The sequence below is a fragment of the Rattus norvegicus genome, chromosome 4 (assembly GCF_036323735.1).
Source record: "Rattus norvegicus strain BN/NHsdMcwi chromosome 4, GRCr8, whole genome shotgun sequence".
NCBI classification, from domain to species: domain Eukaryota; kingdom Metazoa; phylum Chordata; class Mammalia; order Rodentia; family Muridae; genus Rattus; species Rattus norvegicus.
The window spans coordinates 180,938,841-180,953,561 of NC_086022.1; the positions used below are offsets into that span (position 1 = coordinate 180,938,841).

The following is a 14,721-nucleotide window of genomic DNA, read 5'->3' on the forward strand; positions in this document are numbered from 1 at the left end:
GGAGCTTGGAGCTGGAGGAGGAAGACGTGGGAGGGAGCTGCACCTGTTCTCCGGCACAAAGTCCTCAGGATAATTCTTCACACAAGTATCCATGGCTGATTGTGTGTGTGTGTGTGTGTGTGTGTGTGTGTGTGTGTGCGCGCGCGCACATGTTCCTGTACGTGCACGCACTGTGCATTGTGTGTGCATGTGTGTGCGTGTGTGTGCATGTGTGTATGTGTGTGTTCACCTGTGCAAGGGCACATGTGTGTGCACATGCCTGGATGGAGGCCAGAAGATGACTTGGCCTGTAATTACTGACTCCACCTCATTTTTTTTTTTTGGATCTTTTTTTCGGAGCTGGGGACCGAACCCAGGACCTTGCGCTTCCTAGGCAAGCGCTCCACCACTGAGCTAAATCCCCAACCCCTCCACCTCATTTTTATAGACAGCCTCTCTCCTGAGCCTGGAATTGGGCGAGTAATCCCCAGGGGATCCACCTATCTCTGCCTTGACAGTACTGGGATTATAGGCACGCGTCACTCACAATGCCAGAACTCTTCATGTGACTTTGCATGCTGAACTCCGGAACTCTCGCACGCGCTCCATTGGCCGAGCTATTTCCCCAACCCACGGGGGTTTTTAAATAGGAAGAACACTGAAAGCATGAACGTGTGCTTCCTGTGTGGTGCTCCAACTCTACCCCTCGGGTGCTCCACTAACCCTCAACCTGAGCAAAGCACACCTTCTTATGGCCGCCTCAGAGTCAGAGTGGAAGGCCTGACAGACATCCTGTCTGTAAATGAATCCTAGTAAATGCCTCAAAGTCAGACCCCCCCCACCCCATTTCTCCCTCCCGATTCGTCCCCTTTCTTCATCTCCCTCTCTGTGAGCCAGGAGGAACTCACAGCCTCATGGCCCCCGTCTGCTGAGTGCAGAGGTTACAGTCATGGGCCACCACGATAGCTTCCATGGAGCTCAAGGCTTTTAATAGTAACTCCAGAAAGATGCAGACAAACCAAACCGTGGAAATCCTCCGAGAACTAAACACCACCTCAGAATGACAGAAGCTACTCTGAAAATGAAATTAAACCTTAAAAAAGGTGGGTTGGGCCAATGGCTTAGTAAAGCACGTGCTTCAGGAGCAGAGTAGCCGAGTCCATCCTCCAGAACAAGACAAGCGTGGCCGTGTGCATTTGTAATCCAGCACGGGGGGCACAGACAGGAGAACCCAGGACTCACTGCCCAGCCTGCCTAACCTACTTGTCAAGTCCCAGACCCACAGAGAGCCTCTCTAAAAGACGGAGCATAAGGAACATACGTCTCAATGAAAAATTAAGAAAATTAGTCACCAAATAGTCAGAGCTCACTTAATACACAAGGGTTAAACTCAAATCACAGATGTGACCCTTCATTGAAAAGGAAATACCGGTGACTAGATCATGATGAAGAGTTCTTTCCCTCACACATGGAAGAGAAAACCCACATTGAAACCCCAGCAATACTTTTACTAAGATCAGCAAAATCCAAGCACGGTGCCGAGGACAAAGGCGTTCCCTGGCCATGCTGGTGTGCTAACGTCACGGGGTAACACAGAAGGTCCCCTCCCAGCTGCTTACTTTCTTCACGTTAGAGGTGGCCGTAAACATTAGATGTTTAGGATGGGGTCAGTTACAGTCACACAAAAGGATGCGGAACCACAGGGATGCACGTGCATTTATTTCTCGGCATCAAGCTGCAAAGGTCACAGGCTGCCCATGTGCTCCGAGACCTGGGGAAGGCCGCCGGAACCTCCTAACAGACAGGGAACCTGACTTTATACCTTACACCTATTTCTGCTTTCTGCACGGCTCACCTACCTCTAACACCCTGGAATCTCACAGGGAGCAGAAAATAGGGTTTAATAGAGTGGATTTACAATGCCTTCCAGACAATGAGTAATCATTAAACGATCAGCTAAATTGATAAAACAGTATGATGTGTCATAACTCACTCCAGTTTAATTTGTTTTGTAAAACAATGGAGTTTAGGAGGGCTGTTTTGTTTTGATTCAGCATTTGGTTTTCTGGCATCTCTCTTTCACACCGTCCAGGGTGGAAGCCAGAACTCTGTACACAGAAGGCAAGCCTCTCCCCTTGAGCCAATAACCAGGATTCAAAGCCATAATCGCAAGACTGTATGATGTCAAACTCCCGAAACACCCGCTAAAAGGCCCCTGGTGGACGAAAACAGACATGTATTTAAGGCAGGCCCTCTAAAGGGTTAATACGTCGTTCATTTTGAGAAGGATTGGCTTGAAGTTTGTGTTCGTGAGGCAGAGCATTTGTAAAGACATTTCATGGGATCTCCACACGGGAAACTGAAGGCATGGCCAAGCAGCTCCCCAATATTAATCCTGCAGATCATGGGCCACCTCTGAAACACATGGGCAGAATTCTTTCCCGGGTGAAATGATACGGAAGTCGTTTGTAGATGCGCGTCCTGGAAGCATGAACAGGTAAACTGGGGAACGGTGTCTAACCAAGTGCATGTGGAGATCCCTGTAGCCTTAACATCCCTTCCTCAGCACCTAGCAAGCAGTTACTGCCTGCAGGGAGGGCAGGGCTGAGTGAGTGGGTCTGCAGTCTCCTTATTGCCTTGTGATGAGGGTTTTGGATGACAGCGGGTTGAGCTAACGGTACTTTGAGAGCACTTGAGAAACAGGCATTTCACACATGTAAACCGCAATTGATATTTGCGTTCGTAAGAAATGTGTTCACCAATTCACAAACGCATCAAACGGCTTTATAACCATGTGCTGTTCCCAGAACGCGCCATATTTTACACACATATCCTCTATCCCCTTAAATAATGGATTCTTAAATGTCTGAGTTGTCCCAAGTTTCAGTGTTGCTATGCATTTTGAAAGAAAGCTGAGGCAGAAATGACTGTGTATCTGAGCTGTAAAGTTTCACACAGGTTCCCCCTCCCCACCATGGCTGGACTTCATGGGAGGCCGTACTTGGAGACTGCCTGATGTCTCAGGAAACCTGACCTCATCAGAAGGACTGGGCTCAGAAACAGGCCAGTTTCTGAGAGAGACAGAGATTCGCAGCAACCAGCCCTGTCGTGCTGTGAATATCTCTCTGCTTTCCCATTATACAGAAAGGAACTTGAAAACAGCTGGTCCGTTCCGTGTCCTGACTCTGCCTCCCTCAGTCCCTTTCTGTCTGTGAAACCGCAGCCTTCACTAGAACATAGGAAGTCGTTCTGTTTTACACTGGGGTCCAGGGCGCCTGATCCTAGAATCACATGCAAGCTTATTTGATCTTTAACCCAAATTTGTTGTCACCTTGCCTTTTGAAACTAGCCAAGGCACTGTCCCCAGAGTTCACAGACTTTCCTAAGTCAACATACACCTATTCGATGGTTACCATCTCATCGTTAGCAGGATTTAGAAACACCTAGCGACATTCTTAGGTGCGTCCATGAGGGTCTTTTGGACACATCTGACCAAGGAAGGAAGACCCACTGTGCCCGAGGTGGCCCCAGCCCAACAGTGGGGGTCACCGAGTGGATAAAAAGGGGTGAGCTGAGCACTAGTCTTCATGTCTCTGCTTCCTGTCTGCGGGTGGGAGGGGTCAGCTGCCTCAGGCTCTGGTGGCCACAGCTAGAGACACACGTGTCACCACGCCATTCCCACCACAGTGGGCTGTGCCCTCCAAACATCAGCCACAGACACTCACGGAGGGCTTCCTCCTTAGGACGTTTTTGTGGAGAGTTTTGTCTCAGGCGAGAGAGTCACAAACACACCTTATATCCTACTTATCAGGGCCAGATTTCCAGGCCCTGATGACAAAAACGTCAAAGTCTCTGTTTCCAGAGTCTCCGTTTTGAACGAGAAGCAAGCAGCAAAGAAGTGAGAAACAAAGAGATTTCAAATAGAAGAAGTCTTATGATATGAAGATATGTTCACAGATGACTGAACCACATGACTGAATATGAACTATGAAGATATGCTGATACCGCATGATGTGATAGGGTATACAGTGGCGTGATATGATATGAAATGTTATATTGATCTATGATATGAAGATATGGTGTGATTATAAGGCATGATGTGATATATGATGATGGTGTGATATGAACCGATATGATATGCATACAGATGATAACAATGGGTGATAATAGAACATGACATGATGGTGTATGTTATATGATGAAGATAAATGAATGTTATGATGGCATGGTATATTAGGGTATAATATGATAATGACATGATATTATGTGGCATGAAGATTTGATGTACAACATAATGATATGATATGGTGATATATATGATGGTGTGTGGTGTCTGATATAATGTGACATAATAATATGAAACAGTATAATATATGATGCTATGATATGACATGATAACAGGATAGGAGAATTTACAACCTAATGAGGTGATATATGATGGTATGTGATATATGACATAATGTGACATAATAATATGTAATTGTACAATATTTAACATGATAAATATGATGATATATACAATATATGATATATGATATGATATGGCAATATATGGTGATATATATGATGGTATGTGATGCATGATCTGTGATATTATATAACAATATGAAATAGTATAATGTATGATCATATAAAGGACATGATAACATAGGATAGAATACAATCTAAAGCAGTGATAGATGATGATATATATCATATACAATATAATGTGATATTATGCAACAGTACATGAGCAGTATGAAAGGGTACATGACACGATATGTGAATCGATATAATATGACAAGATACATGAAGCAATGAAGATATCATATATTACTGAACATATGTGATATGATCATGGTGCAATATGATACAATGGTATAAATGAAATGACATATGATAATTCTAAAATGTGATACATAATGATATGATTTGACATGTTGATGTATGATATATGATATGATGGTATGGTGTTGTGATCATGTGACCACGTCATGATATATGATATTATATGACATCATCTTTCCGTGAGAATCTTTTTTTAAGATTTATTTTGTTTTTTGACTACGGCTTGTGTGTATACATGTCTGGATTTGTATATGTGAGTACAGTGCGCATGGGGCCAGATGAGGACATCTGATCCCCTGAGCTGGAGTGACAAGCTGATGATAGCTATTGTTTCTCTAACCTAATGAGATAAGAGCTATGATTGTGGTGGCATCAGCTGAGATCAAATAAAAACCACGAGGGAAGTATAGGCCGCAAGGAAAAGAGCCCACTGTGGGAACGACAGAAAGATTTGGCTTTCGTGAAGAAATTTTAACAAAAATATTTTTGCTGTTTTTTGAGATATGGCTTCACGTAGCTCATAATATATAGTCTAGCTGACCTAAATTCCTAATCTTCCTGCCTCTACCTCCCAAATGATGGGGCTACAGGTGTGCATCCCCACAGAAGGTAACTGTGTAGCACAAGACAGAAGGGACCAACATGAAGAGGAAGAAGACAGCCAGCCTCATGTAGATAAAGCTGAGACACCTCTCTGAAGACCAGCTCCCATCACTTTCCCAACTGAGGATCTGGACAGAACTGTTCTATATATTCTGATCACAGTGCTCTTTTAGCACACAAAAAGGAACTGGGCTTTTCTGCAAAACCATTCAGCTTTTCCTAGTGCAGAAAATAAAATCTTAAAGATGTACTTAAGCAAGTGTATTTTTGGTGACAGTTTAAGGCCATGGCTCCAGTATCTTGCCATGAGATAACTGATCTGTGTACACTGTGAACACCTCTAAGTTCACATTTACATGATGAACACACATGAAGTCCCCAGCCTTCCTTAATTCATGAACCTTCGTTAGTTTGCAGCAAAGGCTCTCTATGTCTCCTTGAGTTTGCAATTTTCTTGCATCACCCACCCATGTAGCTAGGATGATGGGTGTGCCCCTGTGCCTGACTCTGTCTCCTAGGATGACAGGTGTGTACCCTGTGCCTGACTCTGTCTGAGATTTCTAAGTGCTGTGCAGGACCAAGTGGCATCAGTTCCCAGTGCCTTGCTGAGCACTAAAGCAGGAAGAACAGAGAGGTGGGAGAGCAGGAAGTAAAACCTAGAAATAAAATCTGGAGCGAAGGCCATGTGCTATATGAAAATAAACACTATTTGTTGTTTCTTTCAATTGTATCTTTTAGTGGTTGATATAATTCCTAATTTTGTAAAACACACACACACACACACACACACACACACACACAAAACCCTCCACTGATATTATATTATAACTTCAAAAGCAATATATTATTAAAAAAATTCAGAAATTATGTCAAAAGCATGAACAAACAAAAGGACTCGCTGATCAGTCTAGCACTGGGAGGTGTTAGCATTTTATATAAATACATTTAAACACTATGCTCTGTGAATCTTTTTAAGATAAAGACTGGGGTGTTGGGCATAGCTTTCTTCATGTGCTGGAGTCTCTCCCCCTCTGTGTGTTCTTTCCCTTGCAGAGCCTCTCAGTTCTGAACACTTCGGGAGGAGCAGAGTGAAGTTAGGCATGGAAACCAGCCATGGTCCTGAGCCCTGGAGCCCACAATGGAGCTGAAAGTCTGCACACAGGGCTGAGTGCAGAGTTAGCAGAGAATGAGGAGGGACAGGGACAGCCAGCCTAGGGGGTATAGGTGACAGTCGACAGTCATGGAACAGAGTCACACAAGATACAGGCAGAGGCTCAGATCACAACACAAACCATAAACACAGTGTGGAAAACATACAGCTCAAAATACAGGGGACGAATTAATGCTTAAGCGTTAACTTACGCAATATGGGAGAACCAGGGAAGGGGCTCAGGGGTGGAGCACCCCAGTGCTTGTGCAGGAACTGAGGAGAACAGCCCCACCCCCAGCAACAGCCACAGCAGGGCACCAAGAGCCACAAGGCCTGCAGGGAGGACGGCATCAGAGAGTTCAGTGCTCTGTGCTCCCTCCCAGACAGCACCTCGCAGGGAAGCGGGGGTCCACATGGCGGTGGGATTCTGGTTGAGAATTAATTCCCCAGACAAATTATATTACTGTTAGCTGAAGGCTAGTCATCGGTTGATATTCCTGGATTATACCTGATTTTTCACAGCTGAGTCTTGTTAATCTACGATCTCATTGCAGTCAGGTCATAGACTAGGGAGAGACTAAAACCATTTTAATGCTAAGGGCTTAAGGTGCAAGTTGAGGACCTGAATCTGATTCTCAAGAACCCACAAAAAGCCCCATGCAGCTGTGTGCAGCTGGGATTCCAGCCCTCCTGCAGTGAGGTGAGAGGCAGAGACAGAAGAAACCATGGGCCTGTGCCCAGCAGGAAACATCAAAGAGACCTTGTCTCAAAGAAAAAAGATAGAAGGCAAGGACTAAGGCTTGAGATTGTCCTCTGACCTCCACATATGTGCTGTATATGCATGTGCCTGCATTCACACACGCAACACACACAAACACCTACTGTACACAGATTTTCATATAATCATTAATATACAACTACACACAGACCTTAGAGCATCTGTGAACATTCTTACACTCACATCCCCTTCGTTTAAATCTCTTGCCTCCATTTCAGTTATAATCTCGAAGCCTTCGGTGTGCAATAGACCTTTAAGCAATACCGATTTTACACAAATCGGAACGCTTAAAGAAACTCTAAACGCCTATCGCCAGAAGAACGTGCAAAGAGCACCCAGCCATCATTAACAGATAAGACGGCTCTGCAACAGACGGAAACGACATTCCCTGGTTTATTTCTCTGTGAGGCTCTAGGCGGGAAGGCTGCTTGTTCAGCTCTCAGCCACAGTCCAGTCACCTCAAGACATGTATAAAAGTCAAAGCGGGCACGGTGACTTACCCACTTCAGCCAGGGCTCTGATGCAGGATTCCACGGAGGCTTTCTGGGCTGGGTTGGGCCAGGTGCAGTTGTAAATTCTGAAGGCGGACTGCAGCAGCTGGATAAAGACCGGCTGATGGGTCTGGAAATGAAAGGAAAATGGTCACTCTGTGACCCTAAGCCACGGTGCCGCTAAGCCCCCAATCCACTGAGGAGGGAGCTGAGCTATACCTCAGCAAACAGGACCAAACAATAAAGTGCCACACAGTGCTGTGTGCTTCAATGCCACTCACAAGTACCTAACTTGAGAAAAATGTCCCCTGTGTCAAAATGACATGTCAGGCAAGAAAATCGGTCACTTGGTTTTCATTATATTTGTTTGTTTGTGTATGTGTATGTGTGTGTGTGTGTGTGTACACAATGTGTGTACATAGTATCTGTGCCCAGTGTGTGTGCAGTGTGTGTGTATTCAGTGTGTGTATTCAGTATGTGTGCAGTGTGTATGCACAGTGTGTGCAAAGTTTGTGTGTAGAGTGCGCAGCATGTGTGCATAGTGTACAGAATGTATGCAGTATGTGCAGAGTGTGTGCACTGTGTGTGTACAGTATTGTGCACTGTGTCTGTGCAGCATGTGTGTGCACTGTGTATGTGTGTGGACCAGAGGCTGACCTGAGCTAGCTTCCTCTATCACTCTCCACCTTACTTTGGTGGGCAGGATCTCTCACTGGACCTGAAACTGTTTTGGTTAGATCTGAATGGCCTCTGAGTACCAGGGTCCACCCGTCTCTGACCCTTCACAGACATACCAACTTAGGCGTCTGGCCTGTACACGTGTTCTGGGGAATCAAACTCATGCCCTTGTTTTCACAACAATCATTCTGCCCCTTCATTGGCCCTTTAACTATATTCTTAATTTAAAAAATGCAAGTTCAAGGGTCCACCTGTCTTGGACCTGACAGAGGTCCACTACCATGTTCACTATGGAGAAACTCAATGTCAATTTCTTAAAGATGTCATCGCTCACCCAACAGACACAGAAAGAGACACCAAACGGGAAACGCACTCATCTGTGGTCCAACTGACAATTCCTAACAAACTGTAGGTATTCTGTAAAGAGTTGTTACACTAGTACATGTTCGGGACAATTACTTCCTGATATTGTTGATTGAAGGTTGGCAGGGTCTGCAGGTCAGAACTCATGCACACACAGGCTTGAGCACGTGTGTTCTTTACACAAACGGAACTAGATAATGCTTAATGCAATTCTGTGGCGCTACGCTGAGAAACAGTTTTGTTGGTCATTAATTTTCCCTTTGAAACATGAGTTTTAAGAAGCCGCCCTGCAGATGTACCACAATGTATTTTACTGTTTCCTTATCTGTGGGTCTTAAATAAGGTTGAAAAGTATAAATATTTTTAATACTTTATAAAGGCCTGTGTGAAAATGTCAATATGCCCACATTAAGATAAATTACTAATAGGCAGCAGATGCGCCGGGTGCAGGTCCACCTGAACCATCAGCCATTATCTCAAGGTTCCTCGGTGGAATCCTCCACAGACAGAGGTGAAGTGTCTGGCACTGCTTGGAAATCGGGAAATGATTCAACTGCAAGAGGAGGTCTCTGTGTGGAAAATAAAGTTGGGGTTGGGGGGAGCAGCAAGAAGGGAGAGAGGATAGGAGGGAGGGAGGGGGTAGAGGGTGGGCGGGGTAGGAGAGAGGGCAGGGGGTGGGGTAGATGGAACCATCATCTGTCAACCTGGTTAAATGATGTATAAACTGGACTTCTTGCTAAAGCATAAATTTCAAAGTGAGTCAGAACAGACAAAGCTGCAAAGGCTGAGAAACACGAAAATGCACAGAAAACTCGGGGACCACAGAAGAGAGGGGCGCGCAGAACGTGAGAAGATGCAGCCGCGCCTACAGGTAAAATGCCACGGTGAAACCCATTCCCCTGCGTTACCGTGAGTAAGTTAATGCTAAGATGAAGTTTGAGTGAGAGAGAGGCACAGTGCTGAGTAGCACAGGACACGGTGACTCTCCAGGGTGTCCTAAAGGCCTTCCTAGCAGACTACCACTCATCCCAGGCATGGGAGGTAAGCGTCCTACAGCTGAGGACTCGGCTCAGCTACCTGGAGGCTGGTACTGTTATCCGAAAACGGCGAGTTGAAGAAGCCGCTCACGATGTTCATGACTGACTCTGTCACACACCTCTCCAGAAAGGTGTCTGCGTGTTTCCGGTCCGTGGTGGTGTTGCAGACCTGGGGAGAAAGAAAAGTACGTCTATACATTGGTGGAGGAACCTTCTAAAAGTTGCCTGTGGAGTTCTCCACAGTCATTTCTATACTTTGTGAAGCTGCTTCAGATGGAAAGATTTTCATCCAAATCCACTAAGACTTCCATCTCTGGCAGCTTCCCCCATAGACCTCTGTCATTTCAGCCTCCAATGCCCTTCACGCCTCTGGGCCCTGGGTTAACTTGCCGTTTTCTCTATCTTTGCCCGCCAACCTCTCCCTTGGTCCACAAGCTTGATTTTGATGGAAACCGCATGCATTCATGGAGAGGACGCCGAAGAAAAGGGCCACTGTGCGCATAACCAGATGAGAGGAACCCATGGGAGGTGTTGACATTTGCGTGTGTAATGTCCTCTATACGAGCTCAGGTTCAAACACTTGGTCCATTGCTGTTGAAGAATGTGGAGGTGTGCCCAACACGGTGGAAGACACTGTCATCTATGAAGTTTACCCTACACACCTGTGCTACCAATTTACAAATATATATATATATATGCATAATGTTTGCATATTGGGTCCCAGTAGCCGTGAATGGATCAGACATGCCTGCGACTTAGAGCCTTGTTAGAGGAAGTGTCTCATTGGCTGTGATGTGCCTGGAGGTTTGGAAGCCCCACCCACTTCCTGTCCCCCTCTTTCCCATTGGCCAAGGTGTGAGAGGAGGAGCCCCAGTTACACAAGTGAGCCCACCACGCAGCTACCGCCTCTCATCCTTTCCCCTCTACAAAGACGGTACCCTAAAACTGAGAGCTGAGACAAGCGCACCTCCTTTCTGAGTTGCTTCTACTTAGGCGACTGATCACAGAAGTAGGAAAAGAGGTTCACACAGTAGAAAAATAAAGGGAGTAAATCTAAATCCTTCCCACACTCTCTTATGCACCTATCTTCTGAGAAGCCGGCATGCGCATGCGCGGTTTATGCCTCTGCAGGCCGAGGGCAAAGGCAGGGCTGGAGCTGGGACTGGACGGAAGCGCCCTCCCTTGCTCTGATCCAGGACTGAGCTGGGGCTGGACCAAAGCACCCTCCCTTGCTCCATTCCTCAGAGCGCACTAAACGAGGCCCTTTGCCAAACTGCATTTCCAAATGTCTGACTGACGAATTGCGAAAGCGAAGGGTCCTGATTGAAAACACACAGGAGATCCGGACACAAGAAGAGAGAAGAGCAGAGGGTGTGAGAAAAGCTGGGAACCGGGACAGACAAAGAAAACAAAGACGGACAAAGGGTGAGAGGCCAGGGATGGTGGCCATGTGTTCCAGACGTCCTTGGGCGACCCACATTCCTCAGTAACATTTGACTTTTCAATAAGGCACTGCATCAAAAGAGCGAGCACACGTGATTTAATTTGATACCTCTCTAACACTTGTCACAGGAATTCATAAAAGAGAAAAAGTCCGGTCTCAAACCATGGGTTCCAGAGTTCCTGGCTTGGAAAACGGGCGGTTCGTACCGAAATTAGATGTGCGCCGTGCAGGGGAATGAGGACAGGGTTTGCTTACATTCTAACCCCTTCCTTCTGTGAAGGCTTTCTCTTCCTCCACTGAGACACACACTGATACAACGTCCTCAGAACAGAAAGGCTTTCGGAATACCTTACACTGTCAGGCCATATTGGGGAAACGGAATAGTTTTAATCAAAGGAAGTAAATTATATCTAATTATGGAATCTTACCACTGTTCCAGCAAGTAACAACTTCTACATGAATACAATATTCAAGGCAGTCAATGACCCATCCACAGCAATGACCCCACTACCACAGCGAAAGCACCAAGTCCATATACAATGTTTTTATCAGATATACGTACGCAACTATGACAGGGTATTTGCAAACGTTGCAGAGAAATGGATTAATAATAACACAGATTTTTAAAGTGTGATGTATCAGAATAAGAGTGGATGTAAGTGAATGTCTCTTCTTTCTCTCCCCCTCCCCCACTCCATTCACCTTCTTACTTACAAGATGCCCCATACGCATTTTCAACGGCACATGTGAGTTGCCCTTACCGCCGCGCCTGTGTTTTGGGTCTGTGACTAACTGAATCAGGGACTACCTGGACACAGCCACTGCAGGACAGCTGACCCAGGATCAAGAGCCCTACGATGACAGGACTAAGACGAGGGCAGCACACTCACGATGGGAAGGCGGGACAAAGCGGTGGCGCTCACCCTGGATGTGGATGGAGGAGGTGGGACAGCATCACCACCTCAGGATTTAAAAGGTATGACTATTTACTGCTGGAATTCTCCGTGTCCTGTTTTTGAACCTCCGACACGTGACTACACGGAGTGGAACCAGACGTAAGAGGGAACTGCCATAAGTGTCTCTGAAACCGGTGAGTCCGCTCCATGGCTCTAACTCTCACGCTGTTCACGTTAGGTGAGGCTGTATTTCTGGGCTGTGCGAACTGAGAATTAAAATCTAACCTGGCCCAGAACTGATACCACACTGACTTTCCCATGACAGACGTCAGTTAGGATTTTACTTCTTGAAGCATCTTCCAAACACTGAACTTTTCTGACGGGCTAAAATTGCCCTTTTGTTCAGCAGGGAGCAGCCCAGCTCTCACACGAGTCCCATGGACTTTGTCCAGGCACAGCCCGTGCAGTGGGGGTTAGGGGGCCTCTCGAGACTTATCACACATTGGGCTTCATTGCCTGGAGCTGGGCACTGGCAGAGATCCCCTTATGAGTAAGTGGATTAATGAGATTATCTAGATAAGGCGTTATTCTAATGTCTGGTTAATGAAAAGCCTGTGTTTACCACAGCATATGGACCTACTCCTCTCCAAGATAGGGGAAACCAGCATTCTCTCTTTGCATCCTTCACTCGCCCTACCAAGGGTAGCCAAGAAGTGAAAGAAGCCTTTATTCTTATTAAAGCCTTGAAAACCTCATCAGGAAGAAAAAAAACCTAATAGATATGTCATATATTTATCCGGTTTTAAATCTTACTCTTTAATTAAAAAAAAAAAACGGTGGGAAATGGCTCAGAATGACATGAGCCATTTATGTATGAGACATGTGTTTTTAAAGTATTCGTGTGTTTACATATGATGACCTGACATTGTTCCTATAATGTATGCCCATGTGGTGTCATTACCCGGCCTCTCACTGGAAAAGCTAGTATTATTTCTGTCGGCCATCAGGCTTAAATCTATTTCTGAAACTAAACTGAGGACTATATTATCAAAAATTACAAATTATTTTTTAGTTATCTTGTTCCTGTGGGGTTTTATGTGGTTTCCTTGAATCAATTCATTCATTCAATCATTCATTCATTCATCCATTCATTCATATACTTGATGATTATAAAGAATTATACAGTATTATTGATTTGCCTTTCACCTCCGTGGCTTGCTCTTCAAAGGTAAAGCCATCAGGCGAGACTGTGGAGATGGCCCCCTGCTGCACGCTCAGCTCTTCCTCTGAAATAAATTTGGAATGCAGTGGCAGAACTCTCTGTGGACACGCAGGCCAGCCCTTGTTAACACAGCTAGCTCTTGCCTTCGTGCTGTGGTTGGTTGCAGCTAACTGGAGGTGCGGACAATTATAGAGACGAGAACAGATCCGTGTTCCTCTGCTTCCTCACCAGTGCTGTGGATCGACCTCCACAGCTCTACCTCAAGGATCCCAAGTCTCCCAGGCTCCCAGGACGCTGCCCTTCCCGACCTCCCTGGCCTCTGGTTGGTAACCGTCTGCCTTACTATTACTATTACTATTACTATTACTATTATTACTATTACTATTACTCAGGTGAGCTCTGGGTGCTCACTTACCCCTTCTCACACCCTGTGGCCCTACGCACATCTCTTAGAACACAACTTGTATTACTATTGCTATACAAGTTACCAGTATCCCTGTCAATCTTAATGAGACCTAACGTTGTTTTATTTCACATCCCTTGCCTTGTTTCCCGGTTTGCTTTCTATCTTTGATAAAGACCTTCAGGTTACCGTCCACCCTGAAGGGGAGTCAAGGCAGGAACCCAGCGGCAGGAACTGAAGCAGGGACCATGGAGGAGTGCTGCTTACCGGCTGTCTCTCCACTGCTTGTTCAGCCTGCTTTCTTATACACCTCAGGACGGCCTGCCCATGGGCGTCACAGCCCACAGGGAGCTGGGCCCTCGCGCATCATCAATCGTTAAGCAAGAGAAGACCCCACAGACGAGCCTACAGCTGATTAACCGTAGGCATTTGCCCATTCAGATTTCCTAAATATATGTGTACATCTAGGTTCCTGTTGATTGACACCCATTATTAATAGGACTGGATGTTCCTCCTGTAACCATCCCATTCATGTGTTCCGTTATGTGTGAGCCATTCAAGCTCACAGAACCACTCTGGGAAGCCTTGATGCCTTACTAGCAGGATTTGTCAGCACAGCACGCTGCACACCTGACTTGGCTTCCCCGCTGATGTCCGTTCAGAGTACTGACTCTGCTGCCTCTCTGCGTGTGTAAATTTCTTCCCTTGGTGTGTGCCACGCCCTCCACTTCAGTTCCAGCTCACTACAAGGAAGCCCCTCCCTGCGTGTGGGCGGCATCAAGCCGCAGGCGGGAGCTGGTAGGATAGAGGAAAGAGAGACATCCTCTGTGCAGCTCCCTGAGCACATGGT

At 46.0% G+C, this 14,721-nt stretch overlaps 1 protein-coding gene across 7 annotated transcripts in view; it reads right to left on the reverse strand.

The window, feature by feature from the left end:
• Itpr2 (inositol 1,4,5-trisphosphate receptor, type 2) overlaps positions 1-14,721 on the reverse strand; it is a 406,037-nt gene that overhangs the window by 179,516 nt on the left and 211,800 nt on the right. For all 7 annotated transcript variants that reach the window (XM_039108425.1, XM_063286748.1, XM_039108427.2 and 4 more), the window contains 2 exons: positions 9,947-10,075; positions 7,838-7,958 (listed from right to left, as the gene is read on the reverse strand). In XM_039108425.1, the coding sequence (XP_038964353.1) occupies positions 7,838-7,958; positions 9,947-10,075 (250 nt within the window). The remainder of the gene's footprint in view (positions 1-7,837; positions 7,959-9,946; positions 10,076-14,721) is intronic.